The sequence below is a fragment of the Balaenoptera physalus genome, assembly GCF_965194825.1.
Source record: "Balaenoptera physalus genome assembly, chromosome: 20".
Classification (NCBI taxonomy): Eukaryota; Metazoa; Chordata; class Mammalia; order Artiodactyla; family Balaenopteridae; genus Balaenoptera; species Balaenoptera physalus.
This window is the reverse complement of record NC_138901.1, coordinates 10,612,840-10,633,848: the sequence shown is the minus strand read 5'-3', so window position 1 is coordinate 10,633,848 and position 21,009 is coordinate 10,612,840. Positions and strand designations below refer to the sequence as shown.

Sequence of the window (21,009 nt, the reverse complement as noted above, 5' to 3'; positions counted from 1 at the left end):
CTTTGCAATTTAAACTTGAAAATGCTGAAGCCTTTTCCCACAGCCACTTTGGGATGACTTGGTTACTTTCCACATCCTCCCAATTAGTTCATTGGCTTTGTGTATCCCTCAACATTCTTTCTCATTCCACTGCGAAATAAAATGTTTTTATGTAATTCGAGGGAAACGTTTTAACATCCAGATCACCACAGGTAGCCTTCTTCGTGGAGCTGAGTGGATGGCGTTAGGTACCCTGCATGCACCTCCTTACCAACCCACCCCTCTGTGCAGGCGTATGTGTGTGTGTGTGTGTGTGTGTGTGTAAAGGCTCACACAATTCTCCGTGTATACAGTTCCTTTGTATTGTGTATATTACCGACATTGCATTGAAAAACCAAAACATCAAATGACACATTTTAAACCTACTAGGGGACAGACAGGTCGTGGGCTGGGTGCTGGGGAAACACCTGGGAATAAGGCTTGCTGCCATCAAGAAACTTTGCTCAACCCCCAGACTGGCAGTCAGTGGGCTTCATTTGGCATCCAGATGTGATGTGTGGCCCATGCTGGGTCCAAGCTGGGTCTTTTAAACATTTTTTAAATTGTACATTTAAATTGTAAATTGTTATACATAACATAAAATTTACCCTTTTAACCATTTTTAAGTGGACGATTCCATGGCATTAAGTACATTCACATCATTGTGCAACCATCACCACCATCCATCTCTGGAATGTTTTCATCTCCCAAACTGAAACTCTGCCCATTAAACACTAACTCCCCATCCATCTTCCCCAGCCCCTGGCACCCACCATCTACTGTCTGTCTCTGTGAATCTGACTGCTTCAGGTCCCTCACATGAACGCAATCAGAATATTTGTCCTTTTGTGACTGGCTGATTTCAATGAGCATCATGTCTGCAAGGTTCATCCACATTGTAGCAGGTGTCAGAATTTCCTACCTTTTTATGGATGAATAATATTCCATTGTATGGGTAGACCACATTTTGTTTATCCATTCATCCATCGATGGACACTTGGGTTGCTTCCACCCCTTGACTTTAGAGATGGTGCTGCTGTGAACACGGGCGTACAAATACCAAACGGGCTTTTAAATATGTTGAATTAATTGTCAACATTTAATAATGGGGAGATTTCACCCCCCAAGAACATCCACTGTCAAGTTTCTTGTGAAAACCAGGGAGATCTGGCCACACTGGGCTGCTGTCCTGCATGTCAGCCACCGCTGAGCAGATAGGAGCTGCTCTTGACCCTGGGACAGTGTCATCCAGAGAGTGAGACCAGAGGTTGACTGCTGTACATTATTGTGCTTATGCTGTTGTCTTTCTCATGGTTGAGTTGAGAAAAAAGCAAAATATTTCCATTACCTGTGTCTCTATCAAAAGTGGAAAATAGGGCTTCCCTAGTGGCGCAGTGGTTGAGAATCCGCCTGCCAATGCAGGGGACACGGGTTTGAGCCCTGGTCTGGGAGGATCCCACATGCCGCGGAGCAACTAAGCCCGTGCGCCACAACTACTGAGCCTGCGCTCTAGAGCCCGCGAGCCACAACTACTGAAGCCCGTGTGCCACAACTACTGAAGCCCGCGTGCCTAGAGCCTGTGCTCTGCAACAAGAGAAGCCACCACAATGAGAAGCCTGCGCCCCACTACAAAGAGTAGTCCCCGCTCACTGCAACTAGAGAAAGCCTGCGTGCAGCAGCAAAGACCCAATGCAGCCAAAAATTAAATAAATGAATAAATAAATAAATTTATTAAAAAAAAAAGTGGAAAATAAAAAACAGCTGGAGAGGTCTCCATGTCTTGGGGAAAGAGGACTATTCCTGCTTATTGAACATACAAATGGGGTAAGTGTGTGGGCAAAAAGCCCAGAGGATTTGTTTCGTGTTATGAAATAAACCAGCCCGTTCACCTGTTTCAGGTTCCTGCTGGGCATTCCAGCTGACCTCTGGCTGGGGTTTTAGGGGCACTGGGTTCCAGGTGTAGCTCTACCCCTATTAATGGGTTGGTAATCCATCTGGATAACAATACCTAACCGCTCCCATGGCAAAGTTGTTAGATGTATAAAGTAAGCAGGTGTAGTGGGTTGATTGGCAGCCTCCAAAAAGATGTGTTCTAAGTCCTAGCCCTCAGTACCTCTGAATGTGAGCTTTTATGGAAAAAGGGTATTTGCAGATGTAATTAAGGATCTGGAGATGAGATCGTCCTGGATGAACAGAGTGGGCCCTAAATCCGATGGCAAGTGTCCTTATAAGACACAGAAGAGTAGAGACACAGATAGAAGGGAAGCCCACGTGGTGACGGAGGCAGAGACTGGAGTGAGTGACCACAAGCCAAAAAATGCTGGCAGCCACCAGGAATTGGAAGAGGCAAGGGAGCATTCTCCCCCAGAGCCTTCGGAGGGAGCCCGGCCCAGCCGACACCTGGATGTCAGACTTCTGACCTCCAGAAGTCTGGATTGTTTGAAGCCATCCAGTTTGTGGTACTTTGTTAGAGCCGCCACAGAAAACCCACACAGCAGGTAGCTGGATTGTCTCTGTGGATGAAAGAGCGCCTATTGGTTGGTAACTCAAGATACAGTTGAAGATACAAAATACAGAAATGCTGGGACTTCCCTGGTGGTCCAGTGGTAAGGAGTCCGCCTTACCATGCAGGGGACACGGGCTCGATCCCTGCAGGGAACGAAGATCCTACACGCCGCGGGGAAACTAAGCCCGCGCGCCGCAACTACAGAGCCCACGCACCCTGGAGCCTGCGTGCCACAACTAGAGAAGAGAAAAACCCGCACGCCACAGCTCAAGAGAAGCCCGCTTCCACAACGAAGAGCCCACATGCCTCAACGAAAGATCCCACGTACCCAATGCAGCCAAAAATAAATAAATAAAATAAATAAATAAATAATTTTTAAAAATATGGAAATGCTTTTGGCATCACGTTGGCCTTTGTGGCCAGAATAACAGGACAGTGAGGCCCTGCTCAGTCTATGTAACTTGCACTCCCTAAAGTGCGAAAAGGACTTCCCTGGTGGTGCAGTGGTTAAGAATCCGCCTGCCAATGCAGGGGACACAGGTTCGAGCCCTGGTCTGGGAAGATCCCACATGCCGCGGAGCAACTAAGCCATGGGCCACAACTACTGAGCCTGCGTGCCACAACTACGGAAGCCTGCACGCCTAGAGCCCATGCTCCGCAACAAGAGAAGCCACTGCAATGAGAAGCTCGCGCACCGCAACAAAGAGTAGCCCCGCTCACTGCAACTAGAGAAAGCCCGCCTGCAACAATGAAGACACAATGCAGCTGAAAAATAAAAAATAAAGTGCAAAAACCACACAGAACCCCGTTTTAACAGAGGAAACTGCGCACACAGGTGTGATGATTTGCACAGGGTCTCATACATAATTTGTGGCAAAACTGGTGGCGGAGCAGAACCACAGAAAGAGTGAAAAGGTGGGTGATGACAGTTGCTTCCCATCTGGGTGAGTGGTGGTGGGAACCTGCCTTTGTGTTTTATCTTAAAAAGCAATTATTAGGTCCAAATAGCATCCCTCTGCTGTTGGCTCTTTATAAAGGATGAACATCCTTCCCTATGCTTGCTTATTGATCCTTTGAATTTCTTTGCAGAATTTATTTACCCATGTTTTGCATGAGAAAAGCAAACCTTTGGTGAAAATGACATAAACAGAAAATGTTAATTTTCTAATAAAGTCTTAAGAGTAGCCATAGTAAGAACTGAACAGCCACAGCCTTTTCCGGGAGGATCCTCCTGTAGGGAGTGTGCAGCTGGGGAGGGATGACCGTTCTGGACAGACACTGGGTCTTTCCTGTTCCCTGGGCTGGACATTTACAAATTATGTGCCGCTGCCCCTGACCTGTTTGTTTAGCAGAAGTTTCCATGTAAAACACTGGACTTCCAGAGGGGTTTTCTCTGTGGCGTGGTTTGTCCAAAAACGTTGGCTCTTGCATTTGTTCTCCAGAATGAGTTTCTCCCAAGGAACTGCCGGTTAAAAGAACCACTTCCCTAATTAATTCCAGATGTGGAATACATCAACCTTAACTTTTTATTAAGAGGGTGGGAGGTGCCTGTTAAGGTGTGTTCTGTTTAAAAAAACAAAAACAATCTGCTGATGACTTGAATCTGATGATTGAAAAATGTCATTTTCCACATTGAGCCACCAGGAATCAATTCCCCGGGACTTGGCTGACACCCCGCAACTGGAGCCCAGAGCGGCCTTGAGGAGGAGTTTCCAGGTGCTCCCTGGAGTGTCCTCGTCCACCTTCCCTGAGCTTCTCTCATGGAGGAATTGGGGCTCCAGCCAGGTTCTGGTGGGAGTTGGGTTGACCTCCTCAGAGCGGGGACAACCCAAGCTGCTCCTCCTGGCTCCCCTGTGGGTCCCCGCAGCAGCATTTATCAGCTAAGCAGAGGACCGGGACAGCTTTGTTGGAAGCGGGCTAAGCAAACTGGGTCCCCCGTGTTTCGTGGCCTGAAACACGGCCACTACGCAGTCTCCCTGCTTTTTTTTTTTGTGGGGCCCCAGAACCTGTTGTTTTTTTTTCTAAAATACACATAACATGAAGCATATCATTTAAACTATCTTAAGTGTATAAATCAGTGGCATTTAGTACATTCACAGTGTCGTGCAACCATCACCACTATTTAGTTCCAGAACATTTTCATCACCCCAAAAGGAAACCTGCATTCATGAAGCAGTCACCCCCTGTTTCTCCCTCCCCTCAGCCGCTGGCAACCCCTAACTGCTTTCTGTCTCCAAGGATGTGCCTATTCTGGACATTTCATATAAACGGAATCATACAATATGTGACCTTTTGTGTCTGGCTTCTTTCACTTAGCATGTTTTCAAGGTTCACCTGTGTTGTAACATGTGTCAGTGCTTCACTCCTTTTTATGGCTGAATACTACTTCACTGTATGGATACATCCCATTTCATTTTTCCATTCTTCTGTTGATGGACTTTTGAGCTGTTTCCACCTTTTGGCGACTGTCAAGAATGCTGCTATGAACACTTGTGTACAAGTTTTTGTTTGAACACTTGTTTTTAATTCTTTTGGGTATATACCTAGGAGTGGAATTGCTGGGTCCTTTGGTAATTCTACATTTAACTTCTTGAGGAACCACTAAACTGTTTTCCACAGCGGCTGCACCATTTTACATTCCCACCAGCAATATATGAGGGTTCCAACTTTTCTATATCCTCACTAACACTTATTTTCCTTTTTTTAAAAAAAATTATAGTCATTTTATGGGGTGAAGTGACATCTCACTGTGGTTTTAATTTGCATTTTCTTGAAGATGGTGACATTGAATGTCTTTCCTTGTGCTCCTTGGTCATTTGCCCAGCTTCCCTTGCATTTTACCAGCACTCTGTGTAACAGTGGACAAGTCTGTCCAGAAGGGAGTTGAACTAGGTCAACGGCCTTCAAGCTGCTTTGTCCACATAACTCCTAAAAGAATTTGGAAAAATCATGCAACTTTGGTACCTTTTCAGGTTGATATCTATTGTTTTTCATCATGAGGTTTACAAGGTTGCAAACGATGTGATTTCCAGTGTATTGTAAACTTCGACTCAAAAATAAAATGGTTCCTCACTCTGGAGAAGCAAAATCTGACATTTTGTCCTGCTTCCAAGGTCATTGAGCAAGTCACATTCCTCCGCTAAAAACAAACCAACCGGGGCTTCCCTGGTGGTGCAGTGGTTAAGAATCCGCCTGCCAATGCAGGGGACGCGGGTTCGAGCCCTGGTCTGGGAAGATCCCACATGCTGCGGAGTAACTAAGCCCGTGCACCACAACTACTTAGCTTGCCCTCTAGAGCCCACGAGCCACAGCTACTGAGCCCACGTGCCGCAACTACTGAAGCCCGCGCACCGCAACGAAGAGCAGCCCCTGCTCTCCGCAACTAGAGAAAGCCCGTGCGCAGCAACAAAGACTAAACGCAGCCAAATAAAACGAAAACCAAAAACCCCAAACTAACCCAGCAAACCACTTTGCACCTTAAGATAAACATAAATCACAGTCTCTAAATGATCCAACCCTGCCTATTTCCTGTGAACTTCGAATCTATTCGATAACAAGAATTTTAGCCCCGACCTTTGCTCTTCCTGTGATGTGTCCTGACCTGTAGGATTAGCATTATCGCAGCAGAAAGTGGCTGCTGACCCACCCAGGACAGATGAGTGTAAATTTGGTGACCTTAGTTCTCGTGATTTTTTTTTCCCCGTTTAAATACTTGATGGCTTTTTGGATTTGCTGAGACAGTCCTTTTAAAGTCTGCCTCTTCTGCACTCTTTGCAAGAAAGCTTTCTTTTTCTAAATGCATCTGCCTCCAGTTTTCCTTGGGCAATTCTTTTAAATATATCCAACGAAACGTAATTTAGGTAGCAATGTGGCCTCGCGATACCAAAGACATGGGCAGATTCTTCTTGGTTCTTTTCTCCTCCATCTTTCACTTCTTCCACTGAATTTTATTTTGATAAAAGCATTTTTACGTTTGAAAGTAATTCACTAACCACTCAAGCATAGGTCTCTGCAACAAAAACATGTGTGTAATGTAAATTTAAAATATTTTATTTCCTGTGATTCTAAGACTCTTAAAAAAAAGTTTCTCTGGGTTGAGTGATTTATACAATTAATCAACTCCTCAAACCAACAAAAATATATTAAAATTGTGGTATATATTTATGATATACATATAAAAGTTAAATTTTTGTTGGACTGCATCTCTTAACGAGATAGTTGGGGCTGTATGTTTTCAAATGGTTCATGTGTCATTGGATGAATATCACTTATTATCTGACATGTGGTTCAGAATCAATTCCGACCCTGTTTTTCATTTTTATTGGTGTAGACTATGAGAAAACTTGTTCATATAAAATTTATTCATGGTAATGGGATAGTTTTGTTAGAGCTATGTCGCTCCACTTTTTGAAATTCTTTGGAGATTTAAGCCGAAAGTTTCAGTGATTTATCACCAAAAGCAAAACAAAAACTTGACCAGATTAAATTCTCATCCGGATGGAAAAGATTCCGGGCCTTAGCGACTTGCCTTCTTGGCACTGGGGTTATGTGAGTGGCCTGGGTCTCTCCCCTCCTGGGAGATTCACCACCTCCAGCCTCCTTCTGCCTTGTGGGATGGAGGGGCAACCTCCGGAGGTGCGATGGGGTTAGGAGGCGGCGTCCCTGTGATGGTGGTGGTGGTGGGGTCCCCCAGGCTCAGCCCCTGGCAAACTCTCCCTGGAAGCGCGCCCCCGGGCGGTCCGACCCGGACACCCTCGGGCTGGCCCGCTGGAGACGCGGGGTCAGGGCGCTTCCGGGCGGGATGAGGAGTGGGGGGTCCGGGGCCACCGCGCTGACCGTCCAGCCTGGGGGTGCGCGACCCAGGGTGCTGCCCCGTCCCTGAGGTGACCTTCAAAGTCGAGCTGCAGAGGGGGCCAGGGAATCCGCTGCCCGCCGATCACAAAAGGGACGGGCGCACCAGTTTGCTGCGCGTGCGCGGGCAAGGGTTCTACCCGGCTGCGGGCTGTGCCTTCGGAGGTAGAAGTCGGCGCGGGGCCAGCGGGGGGCGCCTGTTTAGGGCTGGTATCCTCCGGCGTCCAGGTCCCGCGTAGGGGTGTGTGTGTGTGTGTGTGTGTGTGTGTGTTGTACGTGTATTTATGCTGTGTGTGGCTGGGTGTGGAGTGAGGTGGTGCAGAGCGCGGGGTGCATGCAGTGTGAGCAACACGTGTGTAGTGTGCGTGCGTGTGGCGTGTGTTTTGTGTGTATGTGGTGTGTGTGGGGTGGGATGTAGGACGTGCCGAGTGCGGGTGAGATGAGTGCGCGGCGTGTGCGGTTCGCGTGTGACAGTGTACAGCGTGCGTATGCGGTGCGTGAGGTTCGCGTCCCGTCCTGCTTGTGTCCCCAGCTCAAGCGGGCTCAGCGGTCCTCTGCCTGCCGAGGTGAAACTCCGGCTCAGGCTGCAGGGAATGCGGCGGGTAACCATGGCAACAGATGGTCCCGCGGCGGGGGTGGGGGGTTGGGAGGCGTCGGATGAGGCGCCCAGGCTGGGGTCTGGACGCGCTGCCCTCCTTGGTGACCCTGCTTGCTTGGGGGACCCAGCGACCTGACTCGGGAGCTCTGCAGGCCTGGGGCGGGGGCCGAAGGATGCCTGCCGTCTCGCCTCCCAGCGACTCCGGTGCGCAAAGCGCTTGCTGCTGTGAGGCGTGAAGGCGCAGGAAGGCTTCGGCGCTTAGGCCCCTGCTCAGGGGAGATGAACCCGCGCGTTCTAAAGGCCGCCGGAATGCGTCGCAAGCAGTTGTCGGGTTTTAAGACTCGCAGGTGCTCCTGTTGGGTCCCAGGACAAATGAAAAGACTGGGAAGGGCTGAAGGGAGGCTTCTCTTCAGTGGAGAGGGGAGCAGCTCGCTGGGTTCCGGAAAGCACAGACTTCTTTGCCAGCAAGTAGAGCCTTTTCGGGAAGAGGCTGGCCAAGCCTACCAGGATTGAACTTGGATATACCCGTGCTCCCCTCCCACCTTTGTCCAGAGCCAACTGGTGGGTGACGCCACCTTCTTATCCTGTTTAACACGAGGAGGTTGGTCTAGGCCATTTTTCTTCCTCCCTCCCTCCCTTCTTTCTCTCTCTCTCTCTCCCTCCCTCCCTTCCTTTCTTTCTTTCCTTCTTTCTCTTCCTTTCTCCCTCCCTCCCTCTTTCTTTTCTTTTCTTTCATCCATAACCTTTGTCCAGGGCAAAGATTCTCACATGTGGTGCCAGGGGCAGCAGCATCAGAATCACCTGGGAACTAGTGAGAAATGTACATTCTCAGGCCCACTTCCAGACCTACCAATTTGAGAACCACTGATCCAGGGTGGCCCTTGTGCTAAGCATGGGGCTACATGATCCCTTCCCTCATGGGATCCTAAAACAAATCTAGTGTAGAAAGTTCTAGTTTTCTCTGAACGTCCGGTATTTTGCTTGGGGCTCCATCTAAAACTAGAGGAAACATAAATACTGCTTGACCACTTCCCCAAGGCTGGTCTGAGGAGGAGTGCAGCTATTTCAGAGGAGGAGGAGAAGGAGAAGCTGGAGGAACAGGAGGTTCTGAATTGCTCTCTACTTCAGAAGCTGCTTGAGAAAGGCTTCAAGGGGTGTTGAGGAGCCCAAGAGTACTGCCTCCTGGTGACAGCGTGCAGAGCTGGCTCTAAAGAATGGGGCTTCTTGACAAAGGGGGCTTTCAGTGTCCCAATCATACACCCAGCCAAGCATGAACTACCCAGTCTTTACTCAGATGTTTCATCCATTACTGCCAGCAGTTGCACTGGCCAAATTCAACAAAGGCTCTGAGCTGACAGGCAGTTGTGTGTGGATGATGTGTGAGTCCCCAGTCATCTCCATGGGGCTCCAGAATGCAGTGCATGGCTTTGTTTCAGCTGGGGTTTTCTCCAGACTCTTTTAGTTGGACTGATAGTAAAATGAACTTTGTGCAGCAAACTGCAACATTAGTTTTCTGTGGTGTCCTGAACTCCTCTGATAGGTAGCCGAGAAGGGTGCAGGGCATGTTTGAAATACAGTGTATTTCTGTGGAGGGGCTGGGAGGGGGAATCTTTGGACATCGGCCATAGAGAGGCTGAGTGCTGCCCTCCAGAAGTGTCCTGGGCTGGCCACACTGTGGGGAGGGAGGGGAGGCAGGAGGATCGTGGACAACCTCCAGCAGGTCTGCTTCTGGATAACCTCCTTTATTATTTATACGTTTTGTTATGTCCACCAGTCAACATTTTTCTTTAAATCAACTCATTCTTTTTTACTTAAGTTACTTTTAAAAGGAAAAAATTAAAAATAACAGACTCAAATGGAAAATCAGTAGCACTCATCCAGGCTGAAGGTGATCATAAAAACAAATATAATGCAAATAAAACAGGGTTGTAACATTCCACCCTTATACAGTTGCCCGCCAGAGCTCTGAGCCTGGGTCCTCTCTCTATGCTACAGAGGGAGGTGTTTAAGATTTAGTATCACCAACCAGAAACTTTCTGCTAGAGAAACAAGAAGGCTTGGAGATGAAAAGGGAGCCGTTGTTACTTTCTCACTACATGATACCCTGTCTCTTCATAACTCCTAAAACATGTAGGCCTTCCGTGGGCCAGGCCCTGTTCTAAGCAGCTTGCAAATATTTTTTTTTTTAATAAATGTATTTATTTATTTTTGGCTGTGTTGGGTCTTCGTTGCTGCACGTGGGCTTTCTCTAGTTGTGGTGAGCCGGGGCTACTCTTTGTTATGGTGCGCAGGCTTCTCACTGCAGTGGCTTCTCTTGTTGTGGAGCACAGGCTCTAGGTGCGCGGGCTTCAGTAGTTGTGGCACATGGGCCTCAGTAGTTGTGGCTCGCGGGCTGTAGAGTGCAGGCTCAGTAGTTGAGGTGCACGGGCTTAATTGCTCCGTGGCATGTGGGATCTTCCCGGACCAGGGCTCGAATCCGTGTCCCTTGCATTGGCAGGCAGATTCTTAACCACTGCGCCACCAGGGAAGCCCAGTTTGCAAACATTAACTCAGTCATCGGGCCCACCCCATGAGACAGGTACTGCTATTGGTCCTGATTTTACAGGTGAGGAAACTGAGACCCAGATGTGAGAACTTGCCCAGGGCTGCAGAGTGTTGAGTTAGTGAATGTTGGAGTTCGGGAGCTGGTTTGAACCCGCCATGCTGCTCAGGGCAGTGCCCCCGCCCCCGGTCCACCCCCAGGTGCACAGATGGGAAACAGCCCACAGTTCACTGCCCGCCTTAGCTCCTGTGTTCCCGATGCAGGAAGCTTATTCAGTAGGTCAGTCAACTGCCTGGACTTTTTTTGGGGGTGCTCTGGTGACGCCAGACATCTGTACTAGCAGAATACCTAATGTGGGACAGACCAGATTATTTTTCTCTCTTTTCTCTCTCTCTTTCTCTTTTCTGTTTGAAAGAGCCAATCAAGAGTGATTCTCAGCGTATCTGTTGGCCCGTCCCTGGAAAGTAGGGTAGGCTGACCATGATAATCGTGGGCTCTCAGTTAAAGGTTGGGTGTCTCTTGGAAACCCGGGGGTCGTGGTTATTATGCCGGCGCCTGTGAACACTCACTGCTCCGTGGATGTGGATGTATAGGGGTAACCCACCGGTCTCCTCCAGCCTGATTTGGGCTTGTCCGGAGTCAGAAGGTGGTACGGGCAGGCAGGAGGGTCTGGGTATCCTGGTATGGCTGCAGGCAGTGGGGGCGGGGTAGTCCTTCCAGGACAACTATGGGAGGCAGGGCCAGGGAGCCGCAGGGCCTTTCCGGTCAGGCAGGACTCCAGCTCCAGGCTGGTGGCTAGGCAGCTATGGAGGGCAGGTTGGGATGGATGGATCCTGCAGGTGGAGATGAAGCTCAAGCGGCAGGTAGAAGCAAGAGGCCCGGGGAAGGGAGAGGGGGGATTCATAGGTGAGGAATAGGCAGATCCTGACAAACCTGTCCTTCAAAGAGTGTGTCTCCCATTGTTACAGCTGGATTTATTTGCTTAAGAGCTGAAATTGGGACTTCCCTGGTGGCGCAGTGGTTAAGAATCTGCCTGCCAATGCAGAGGACATGGGTTCGAAAGCTGGTCCAGGAACATCCCACACGCCGCGGAGCAACTAAGCCCGTGCGCCACAACTACTGAGCCTGCACGCCTAGATCCCGTGCTCCACAGCAAGAGAAGCCACCTCAGTAAGAAGCCTGTGCACCGCAACAAAGAGTAGCCCCCGCTCGCCACAACTAGAGAAAGCCCGCAAGCAGCAACGAAGACCTAAAGCAGCCAAAAGTAAATAAATAAATTTATTAAAAAGAAAAAGAAAAAGAGCTGAATTTGACAAGTTCAGCACCTCCCACAGTAGGGTTTTAATCATTCCCATGGCTACCATCAATGAAGCACCTGCCGCGGTGCTTCATCCTGGGGTAATCTCAGGGAGGCAGGCACCTCCTTATCATCCCATTTTTTTCAGATGAGGAAACTGAGGTTGGGGGAGGTAAGCTACCCCCCTAAGGCCACAGCTTGTGGGTGGGGACAGACTGGAGCAGGAGTTGGTCTGACTCCAAAGTCTATGCTCTTGAAAGTAGTTGTGAATGCACAGTCCTTGAAGTGGCTCAGTACCGACAGTGTCCAAAGCACTAGTTGGTGGACAGTGTCTTCCCTGCTCCTGGCCTGGCCACCCAGGTCCCCTCTCTGGAGCCAGTCAATGCTCACCCTTTCTTGAAACTTCTCCAGGGACATGTCTTATGTCTAGACTTATACCCCCTTTCTCCCCGCCACCCCCCCACCCCAGTGGCATTCTACCATTTGCAGTGTTTTCTTTTTTGCTGAACAATGTGGCATAGAGATTCTGCTTCCCTGTCAGTTCTCATCCCCCCTTTTCTTTTTTTTTTTTTTAATTTTTATTTATTTATTTTTATTTATTTATGGCTGTGTCGGGTCTTCGTTTCTGTGCGAGGGCTTTCTCTAGTTGTGGCAAGCGGGGGCCACTCTTCATTGCGGTGCGCGGGCCTCTCACTATCGCGGCCTCTCTTGTTGCGGAGCACAGGCTCCAGACGCGCAGGCTCAGTAATTATGGCTCACAGGCCCAGTCGCTCCGCGGCATGTGGGATCTTCCCAGACCAGGGCTCGAACCCGTGTCCCCTGCATTGGCAGGCAGATTCTCAACCACTGGGCCACCAGGGAAGCCCCCCCTTTTCTTTTTAACAGGGAGCCCACCCTTTACCACCTCTTGCTGGCTGTCCCTCTAGGGCCCATCCCCAACAAGAATGAGTGGGTTCCCCTGTGTTTGTCAGCCTCCTAAGGAATTAAGAGTTTATTATACACTGGATCCAAGTGGGAAGGCTGTAAGAAACCAGCAGGCTTTAGAATAAAAGGTCACACCCACACCCACATTGGTCACTGCATTTTAGTAACGACCAGCCCGGTCCTTTATTCCCATCCATGCTTTCTGCCTGGCGGTACCCTCCCGGTGGCCTGGGTGCAGGACCTGGTCAGCCCAGATGGAGATGGCCCCTGGGCTGGAGGCACGTGGACTTGGGACTGGGAGCTCCAGGCAGAGCCTCTTCGCCGCCCATCGGAGGTGGAGGTTGAGGTCCGAGCATCTGAGGGTTTGGTCCTATAGCTCGACGACCACCAGGCCTGCGGCGCCTTCCCGAGCGGGCTCCTGACACACCCCCGCCCCCGTGGCCACAGATGTTGGCACCCCCATGGGACCATTCTGTGGTGAGAGGAAGTGGGGAGGCAGAAGAGGGGGGTGAGAAGGAGAGGGAGGGGGAGGGAAGGAGTGGGGGCGTCCTGCCAGTCTGGGAGCCATGGACCGGTGAGTGGACCTGTGCCTCCGGAGGTCTAACCTGGGCAGGTCGTAGTGCCGGCACCATCATGGCCAAGCATGGGCTGGGGCTGTAGGGACAGGGAGGCAAGGTCCCAGGTCTACGGAGGAGACAGGCTCATCCGTGTCCAGTAGACCATCACAGCAGGAGCAGGCTCAGGCCCTGTGGCCAGCTTCTGGAGGCTTCCTGGAAGAGGTGGACCTGGAAGAACAGGTGTGTGTTGGGTTGGGAAGAAGGGATGGGGCAGGGGAAAGGCGGGTCTGGTGGAGGAGATGAAGCAGACGTGCCCGGAGGGAGGAATAGAGGGAATTCGGCTGGGCAGGGTGGAGCACAGAGGCACCCATGATGGGCGGAGTCTGAGGAGGGCCCCTGTGGGAATTCCTGACCCTCAGCTGGACCTGGGAGGGCACAGGGTGGGTGAAGGTGGGGCATGGGGGTGCAGAGTGACTCTAGCCTCCTCACATCTCCGTAAGTGGCTCTGTCCTTCATTGGGCAGCTCAGGCCCCGAACCTCAGACTCAGCCTTCATCTCTCCATTCTCTTCACCCTCCATCCTCCACAATCTATCCAGAAACCTTGGAGGTCAGGTATACCCTTAAAGGTATCTTGAATCTGTCCATTTTGGCCCATCTCCACCCTGCCACTGAGATGTCCTGCTTGGACCCCTGAGTGACCTCCTCACTGGCCGTACGTGCTCTTGTTCCTGTGCTCCTGCCTGGCAGTTAGTGTGCCATTTAATCATTCATGTCAGACCACGGCACGTCCCTGCGTGACCTCAGCTGGGGGCTCCCCCAGGGCCTTCCCATGGAAGCCCATCGCGTACCCATGCTTGTGTACCAGCCGCTGAGCACACTGGCTTCCTTTCTTTCCCAGAAGCACAGGAGCAAGTCCCACCGCAGGGCCTCTCTCTTGCTCTTCCCTGCCTGGAATCTCGTCCCCTGGGGCTTGGTGTGGCCAGTTGGTCCTCATCATTCAGGCCTCATCCCACATCCCCCCCTCCCCCCGCAGAGGCTCTTCCAGGCGAGGCCAGGTGACCTAAACAGCAGTCCCCTCTCCCCCACCCTCTCTATGGCCTGCTCTCTGCCATTATTGGGTATGTATTTTTTCTCTTCGTACTATCTGCCCTCCCTGGCCCCTAAATTACCAACTCCAGGGTTCACTGTGTGTCCCCAGAGCCCAGGCCAGAGCCTAACACCAAGCGGACTCCCGCTGCATAGTTTTAGAAAGAACGAGTGACCCGCTTCTGCTTTGGCCAGGGGCTGTCAGTCAGCAGCAAGCTGAGTCCTCCGAGCTGGCTTCCCGCGTATTCCAGGAACACTGCCCTGCAGTCCTCCTCCCAAACCTGACCCACTGTGGCTTCCCTCGCTCCCAGGGAGAACAGAGACATTGCAGGCAGGAGGGAAGGGGCCGGGGAAGTTCCGTCTGGGCTGTCTGCTTTAGAAAGACCTGCTCCGAGTCTAGAGCAGAGAGGCTGGCAGGGGCTGCCTGGGCGCCCGAGGACTGACAGGGTGGGGGCGTCAGCTGGAGTTGCAGGGAGCATGGTCCCACCCTCCCCTCTACCTCCTGGGCCTCTGACCTTCAGCAGTGGGTATTATGCGACCTTGACCAGGAGAAATGCAGCCACCAGCAGTCCTGTCACCAAGGGGGGCCAGCTGCTTGGCAGGAGGGCAGACCCTAAGGAAAGTCAGAAGAGCCAGTGAATGAGGGAAATGGGAGCATGTCCCTCACCCCGACTGCTTAATGGCGGGCGAGATGCCACCAGGCTGCCCCCACAAGCGCCCTGGTTTCATCACCAGCCCCCCCCCCCCGCCCCCCAGCCTTGTTCTCCTGCCCCAGCTGCATTGGCTTCCTGGCTCATTTCAGTGTGACCCCTCACAGCCCCTGCCCGGCAGGGCCTGCCCACCTGCAGCCAGGCACCCACGGGGGCTGCCACCTTGCCAGCTCACAGGTGACCTTTGCCCCTGAGATGGGTCAGGGTTGGGGTGAGGGTGTGTGTGTGGGAGGCTGGCAGAGGAAGACTCTAGGAAGAAAGGAGCCCTCATGTGGCCGTGGAACCTGGAGGTGGACTTCACCTGGAAGGCCTGTCTCGTGGGCAAACTGCCAGCTCCTCTGGCCCTCAGCCTCCCCATCTTAAACAAGGCTGCTCACATCCACCTGCTCTCCCGCCTGCGCAGCCAAGATGCACAAAGTGCACTGTAGTATGTCAGGTGCCGTGGGAATGTCAGGGACTCGAGACGTTCCCAGGAGCCAGGGACAGGGAAAGAGAAGACGACACCTAGTGGCAGGCTGGGCACCCTGGTCAGAGCTGTGCAAGCACACATCACTTGCAACTGCCTGGAGGCGCAGTGGGTGCAGGTGGAGAGCAGGGGTGCACCTGAGGGGGTCGTGGTCAGCGGGGTGCTGAAGACCCCTTCGCCGGCCTCAGAGCTGCGTGTGGGCAGCCGGGTGCTGAGGACTCCATCGCCGGCCTCCCGGAGCGTGGGCAGCAGGGTGCTGAGGAGCCCGTCATTGGCCTCGGGCACAATGCCCAGCAGTCTGCACATGAGCTCGTACACGTGGATGCTCTCAAAGGGCTCCACCTCCAGGCCCCTCTTGAAGCTGGGGCCCACGGCCCGGAAGATGGTCTTCATGTCCATGATACTGTTGTCGAAGCCGTGCTCCCCGTTGTTGAACTGCACGCTCAGTCTCTGCGGGAAGGGAGGGTCCCGAGTGAGTGCTTGCTGGCCCTCCCAGCCCACCCCACCCTCGCCACCAGCACCCCCTGCACGGCCCTGCATTGGCAGAGGACCCCTGGAAGGAGATCAAAGTCGGGGGGTGGGGTGGGGAGGATTCTGATCTTCAGTTTCTCTGAATTCTCAGCCCCCAAAGATCAGTGGCCTAAAGAAGGAGCCTTAGCGAAGTCCCGGTGACATGAATGGAGACCCCCAAGTAAATGGGGTGGAGCTTCAGCCCAAGGATGCTCGCTGGGCTCTTTTCCATCGCTGGGTGCCCCAAACATCAGTACTTCCTTTCCCAGATTTCCTCCCCTGCTCTGCGTCTTGCTTCCCACTCAGCCTCCCTGGGCTCTTTGCTTTCACCTCTTTCGTGTCACTTTTACAGCTTAATCTTCCCGCACTTTACCCTATACACATGTGCACACACACATATATGCGTGCACACATATGCACACACGTACACACAGGTATGCAATGCACGTACACCCCCCCCCCACTCCTGTTACACGGTGCACGTGTGTCCCTTTGGTGGCTGACACTCCTCAAATTAGGGTCTGGCTAGAAACAGGGGGTGCTTTTTACAGAACTGGCAAGAGACCCAGCAGCCCAGGGAAGCACCTGCACCCCCAGGAACTCACCCCATGGATGACATAGCCGAGGTCACTGTACATAAGCAGGGGGGTGACCCTGGGGTGGTTGGCGTAGTGGAAGGACTTGGGGAAGAGCTCCTTCTTGTAGACGTGGAGTCTGGGGTGGGCGTCCTTGAGGACCTCGTATACCTTCTCCAGCCTTCCTTCCTTGGGGAGCAGCATCCCGTTGGGTCCGTAGTCTAGGAGCTCGAACTCAATGTCCTTGAAGGTGAAGTTAGCAATCTTGTGGAACTCCACCAGGTCGCTGGCTGTCTTGTTGACGGTGCTCATGCCGTGGTCGGACACGATGATCAGGTTGAGGCTGCTCTCCAGGCCGCTGTTCCTGATGCTGTCCCGGAGGTAGCCCACGGTCCTGTCCACCTGCATTACCATCTCCTTCCTCTGCTGGGACTCGGGGCCATACTTGTGGCCTGTGGAGTCTGGCTCCCCAAAGTAGAGGGTGACCAGGTCCAGGCCCTCGTCTGTGAACCACTTCATCACAGTGTTGATGTTGGCCCTCCATTCCACCTCGTCCTTGTAGTTGTGCAGGACGCCTTCCTTCCGGCTCAGCGTCACGGCCTCGCCTTGGTAGGTGACATTCCCGCCCGGGTAGAAGAAGGAGCCGGTCTTTAGGCCCTGCCGGGGAAGGCGGTGTCAGTGCCACGGGCCTCCTCCCACTTGTCCCCTGCCTGTCATGAACTGCTGACGCTTCTGCCCTCACCGCCTGCCCTTGCTCTGCCCACTCACCCATCCCTGCTCCTAACTGCAGGCACGGGACTTTGTATTTTCTGAAAGGCCTTTCATAGCTCTTATGTTATTAAGGCTGATACTGATTTTATAGAGGAGAGAGCAGGTGCCTAGTGGACTCAGCACTGATGAGATAGTAGATATAAAAGTATCCCAGATACGCTGCATCCTCATCGACACTGTGGCCCTAGGTCACAGTGCTGCCCCGAGAGCCCTCCCCTTCCGGCCTGCAACCCGGCTTCTGCCTGCTGTACTCTCGTCCAGCCGTGTGTCCATCGGCCCCTCCACACACCGCCCATGACCTGCCCTTCTAGCCTTCAACCTGGCCATCCGTCTGTATTTCCATAAACCGATTGCTGTTTTATTTACAGATCCATCTGTCCTCACAACCATCTGTCCATGCATGCCCCGTCTGCCTGGCTACTCCCTCTGGCCATTCTTCCTCGAGATGCCAAGTTCTTGGCTACGCTTTCTGCAAGTCAGCCTGGTGTCCGGTAGCTCCTTCCAGAGCGAGGGGACTCAGATATGAGTGGATGCCTTGCCTATGAGGTGGGTGTAGCCTCTGAAGTTTATTCTGGGCTCACCTTGAAAAACATTCATTTGAGTTTGTTGCCAGGAAGCCCAGAACACTGCAAGATGCCGGGGTCCTGGGCTTTTCACTTGGATGACCCACCTCTTTAGAATTAGCTGCCCGGCCCTGAGAGGCATGCGGGAGGGGAACAGTACGAAGCCATTTCATCGTTACCTGCCTTTTTGTGGAGTCACATTATTTTCCCCGCGGCCCCCTTCCCACTAGTACCGAAGTCCAGTTTTCCCTCCGGTCGGGAGGATGGAACAACCCCTCTGGGTCCCAGGGCTCCAGGGAGGACTGGGCAGACTGTGTAGCTGCTGGTGGGTCCTCATGGGCTCCCACATCCCGTGGGACCGCACTCAACACCCCCTCTGTGCCGGGAGTGTCGGACTCCCAGGGCGGATACTGGGCCTGCCATGGATGTCACGTGGTCATGGCCTCGTTGGCTGGGTCCCCCTCCCACTTCCCCCGTCTGTCCGAGTGGGTGTGGGTGCAGCATTACCTGCCTTTGGGCCGTGATCCAGATGGGCAGGCTGCCGTTGTCCCACCACCTCTGGATGCCTAGTGTGGCGTGGTAGGGCAGCTTCACCTTGCTGCTCGTGTTGTAGAACATGTTGTGAACCACCCCGTGGTTCTCGATGTATTTGCCTGTGGGGTGGGTGGGCGGGTAGAGGAAGTGGCGGGAGGGCAGGAAACAGCCAGGGCAGCGGGGAAGCACACGCCGCCATGGGAGCCGGGCTGGGCCGTCACAGCCACATGCTCTGACGCAGAGATTCTGCTTCCACTTTGAGCAGCTTACCCTGCAGCTAAAGGCGCACAAAGGCGCAAATACACACGTGCCGGGATATCGTTTGCAGCCTCGTTGGTTTTAGCAAAAGGTTGGGAGCAACCTGGCTGGCTATCAGGAGGGAACTAGTTAAATAAATTATGGCCCAGCCATGAAATAGAATCCCAGGCAGGAAGATAAATGAACCAAGAGGAGGCAGGTTTTACAATTTATTTTTTTCATGGGCAATGCCTGTGTGTGAGTTCAGAAGGTGGAAAAGGCAGGGTGATGAAGAGTTCGCCACCTTTCTCCACATCCCCATTGTGACATGTTAAGTAAGGAGGTGACATGCAAAAGGGAGCACCAGGTGCCCCCGTTTGTGCGTGGAAGGGGCTGTGGGCATGGGAATGCTGGTGTGAGAATAAGCCGTCTGTACCGAATGACGTGCCCCGAAGTTGTGTCCCCCGAGAGCCTCCAATTGTGACCTTGTTTGGAAATAAGGTCTTTGCAGATGTAACTGGTTTTGTTAAGATGAGGGCATTCTGGATCAGGGTGGGCCCTAAACCCAGTGACAGGTGTCCTTATAAGAAGAGGAGAGATACATAGAGGGGAGATGGCCATGTGACAAGGGGGCAGGGATTGGAGAGCTGTGGCCACAAGCCGAGGAACGCCTGGGCCACCAGAAGCTGGGAGAGGCAGGAAGGATCCTTCCTTACAGCCTCTGGAGGGAGTGTGGCCCTGTGACACCTGGATTTTAGGCTTTTAGCCTAAGCAGAGCAACAGCGGGTTCGAGGGTGGCTGAGCGGGATGAGCAGTGGAAAGAGCCTCAGCCTCGTCTCTCCTGCCTTTCTGAGTCCTGGCCACCCTCACCTCCACCAGAAGCCCTCCCAGGTTGCCACCCTGGCTGTGATCACCGTTTAAACTGAGACACCCAGGTGTTTTTATCTGCCTTCTATCCGTTGCCACCAACGGTAAGGGTTGCTGACCCCCCCCTTGGCCGTGCCATGTCTGCCCAGTGACAGTGTTCCCTCCTTGGTCTTTCCTTGGTCTCCGGCACCATGAGCCCCATGGGTCAGGGCTCCATGCATGTGCTCGGTTCCCTTTGTTGGTTCCCTGGTTTCTCAGCTCTCCCCCCACCCCCAAGCCCCACCTGAGGCCAACACTCACCAGTGACCAGGGTGAAGTGGCAGGGGCTGGTCATGGTGACAAAGGCCGGAGTCATGTAGCGAGCCTTCACCCCATCGAGCGCCATGGCGTCCAGGTTGGGGGTGTGCACGTCCTGGTCATAGTTCCAGCGGAAACCATCGAAGCTCACCAGGAGCAGCTTGTTCCGGGACCCCTGCCCGCGGATGGGTGCCCCTGACGCTGGAACCAGGAGGGTGGCCAGAGCCACGGCGAGGAGGACAGCCGGGCTTCCCATCATGGGTTCTCCAGACATGCAAGGACCCAGGCAGGTTCCTGCTGAGCAGCAGAGCAAAGTCCCAGGGTCACTGGGCAAGTCTTATCCTGTGCAACTTTGAAATGAAACTGTGCACTTACCTGTGCTTTAGAGAGTGGCCCCCGGTCACGTGTCCTTGCCCGGCCCTCATGCGCATCTGCCTTTATTGCCAGCGGATCTCTCTGGGCTCCATGCCCTGCCCCCTTCGTGCATAAGTGTCTTTACAGGAAGCATGGGGACCATTCCCGAAGGCTTGGAGAGCAGAACGGACCCACTCCATTGGGAAAGCCTGTGTCCCCACCCCAGCTCTCACAGTAACTCTCCATCCCTGTGCCCTGTTCACTCTGCTCCCAGAGCACCTGGATGGGAGCCCCTCCTCCAGACCATACTTTGGGGAGGCCTGTGGGTCTCAGGCCTGTCTGGGCCAGGGCTGTGGGGTGGGCTGACCGGGGTCCAGGGTCCAGGCGGCTGGCCTTGTCCACAGGGAGCCCCAGCTTGGGGGAGTGCCTCTTCCCCTCCCTGCGTGTGTTAAGGGGGCTCCTGGGATGGGGCGGGCAGAGATCCAACCTGATGGCCCGGGTTAGCACCTGCTGTGCCCTCCTTCTCGGGCCCCAGGGAGCCTCAGAGGGGTGCACAGGCATGGGCAATCTCATTGTTGGAGTTCATCAACAAGGTGGTCAGAAGGGGGGCCTCCCTTTTTACCTTGTGCTCATGGGGAGGGTGGTGCGGGAGAGGGACCCCTGAGTTCATTGTGCAGTTTTCTCTCTGTCTCTGTCTCACTCACTTTCTCTCTCTCTCTGTCTCTGTCTCTCTCACTACCTATGA

General features: G+C 53.1%; 1 protein-coding gene across 1 annotated transcript; it reads right to left on the bottom strand.

The window, feature by feature from the left end:
• Positions 1 to 12,682: 12,682 nt before the first annotated feature.
• Positions 12,683 to 20,307, bottom strand: ENPP7 (ectonucleotide pyrophosphatase/phosphodiesterase 7). The gene is made up of 5 exons (XM_082440724.1): positions 19,914 to 20,307; positions 18,483 to 18,628; positions 16,672 to 17,298; positions 15,784 to 16,006; positions 12,683 to 14,993 (listed from the first exon to the last, which is right to left on the bottom strand). Exons 1-5 carry the CDS (start codon positions 20,182 to 20,184, stop codon positions 14,911 to 14,913), a joined length of 1,350 nt encoding a protein of 449 aa, XP_082296850.1. The 5' UTR covers positions 20,185 to 20,307; the 3' UTR covers positions 12,683 to 14,910.
• Between the last annotated feature and the right edge of the window lie 702 nt (positions 20,308 to 21,009).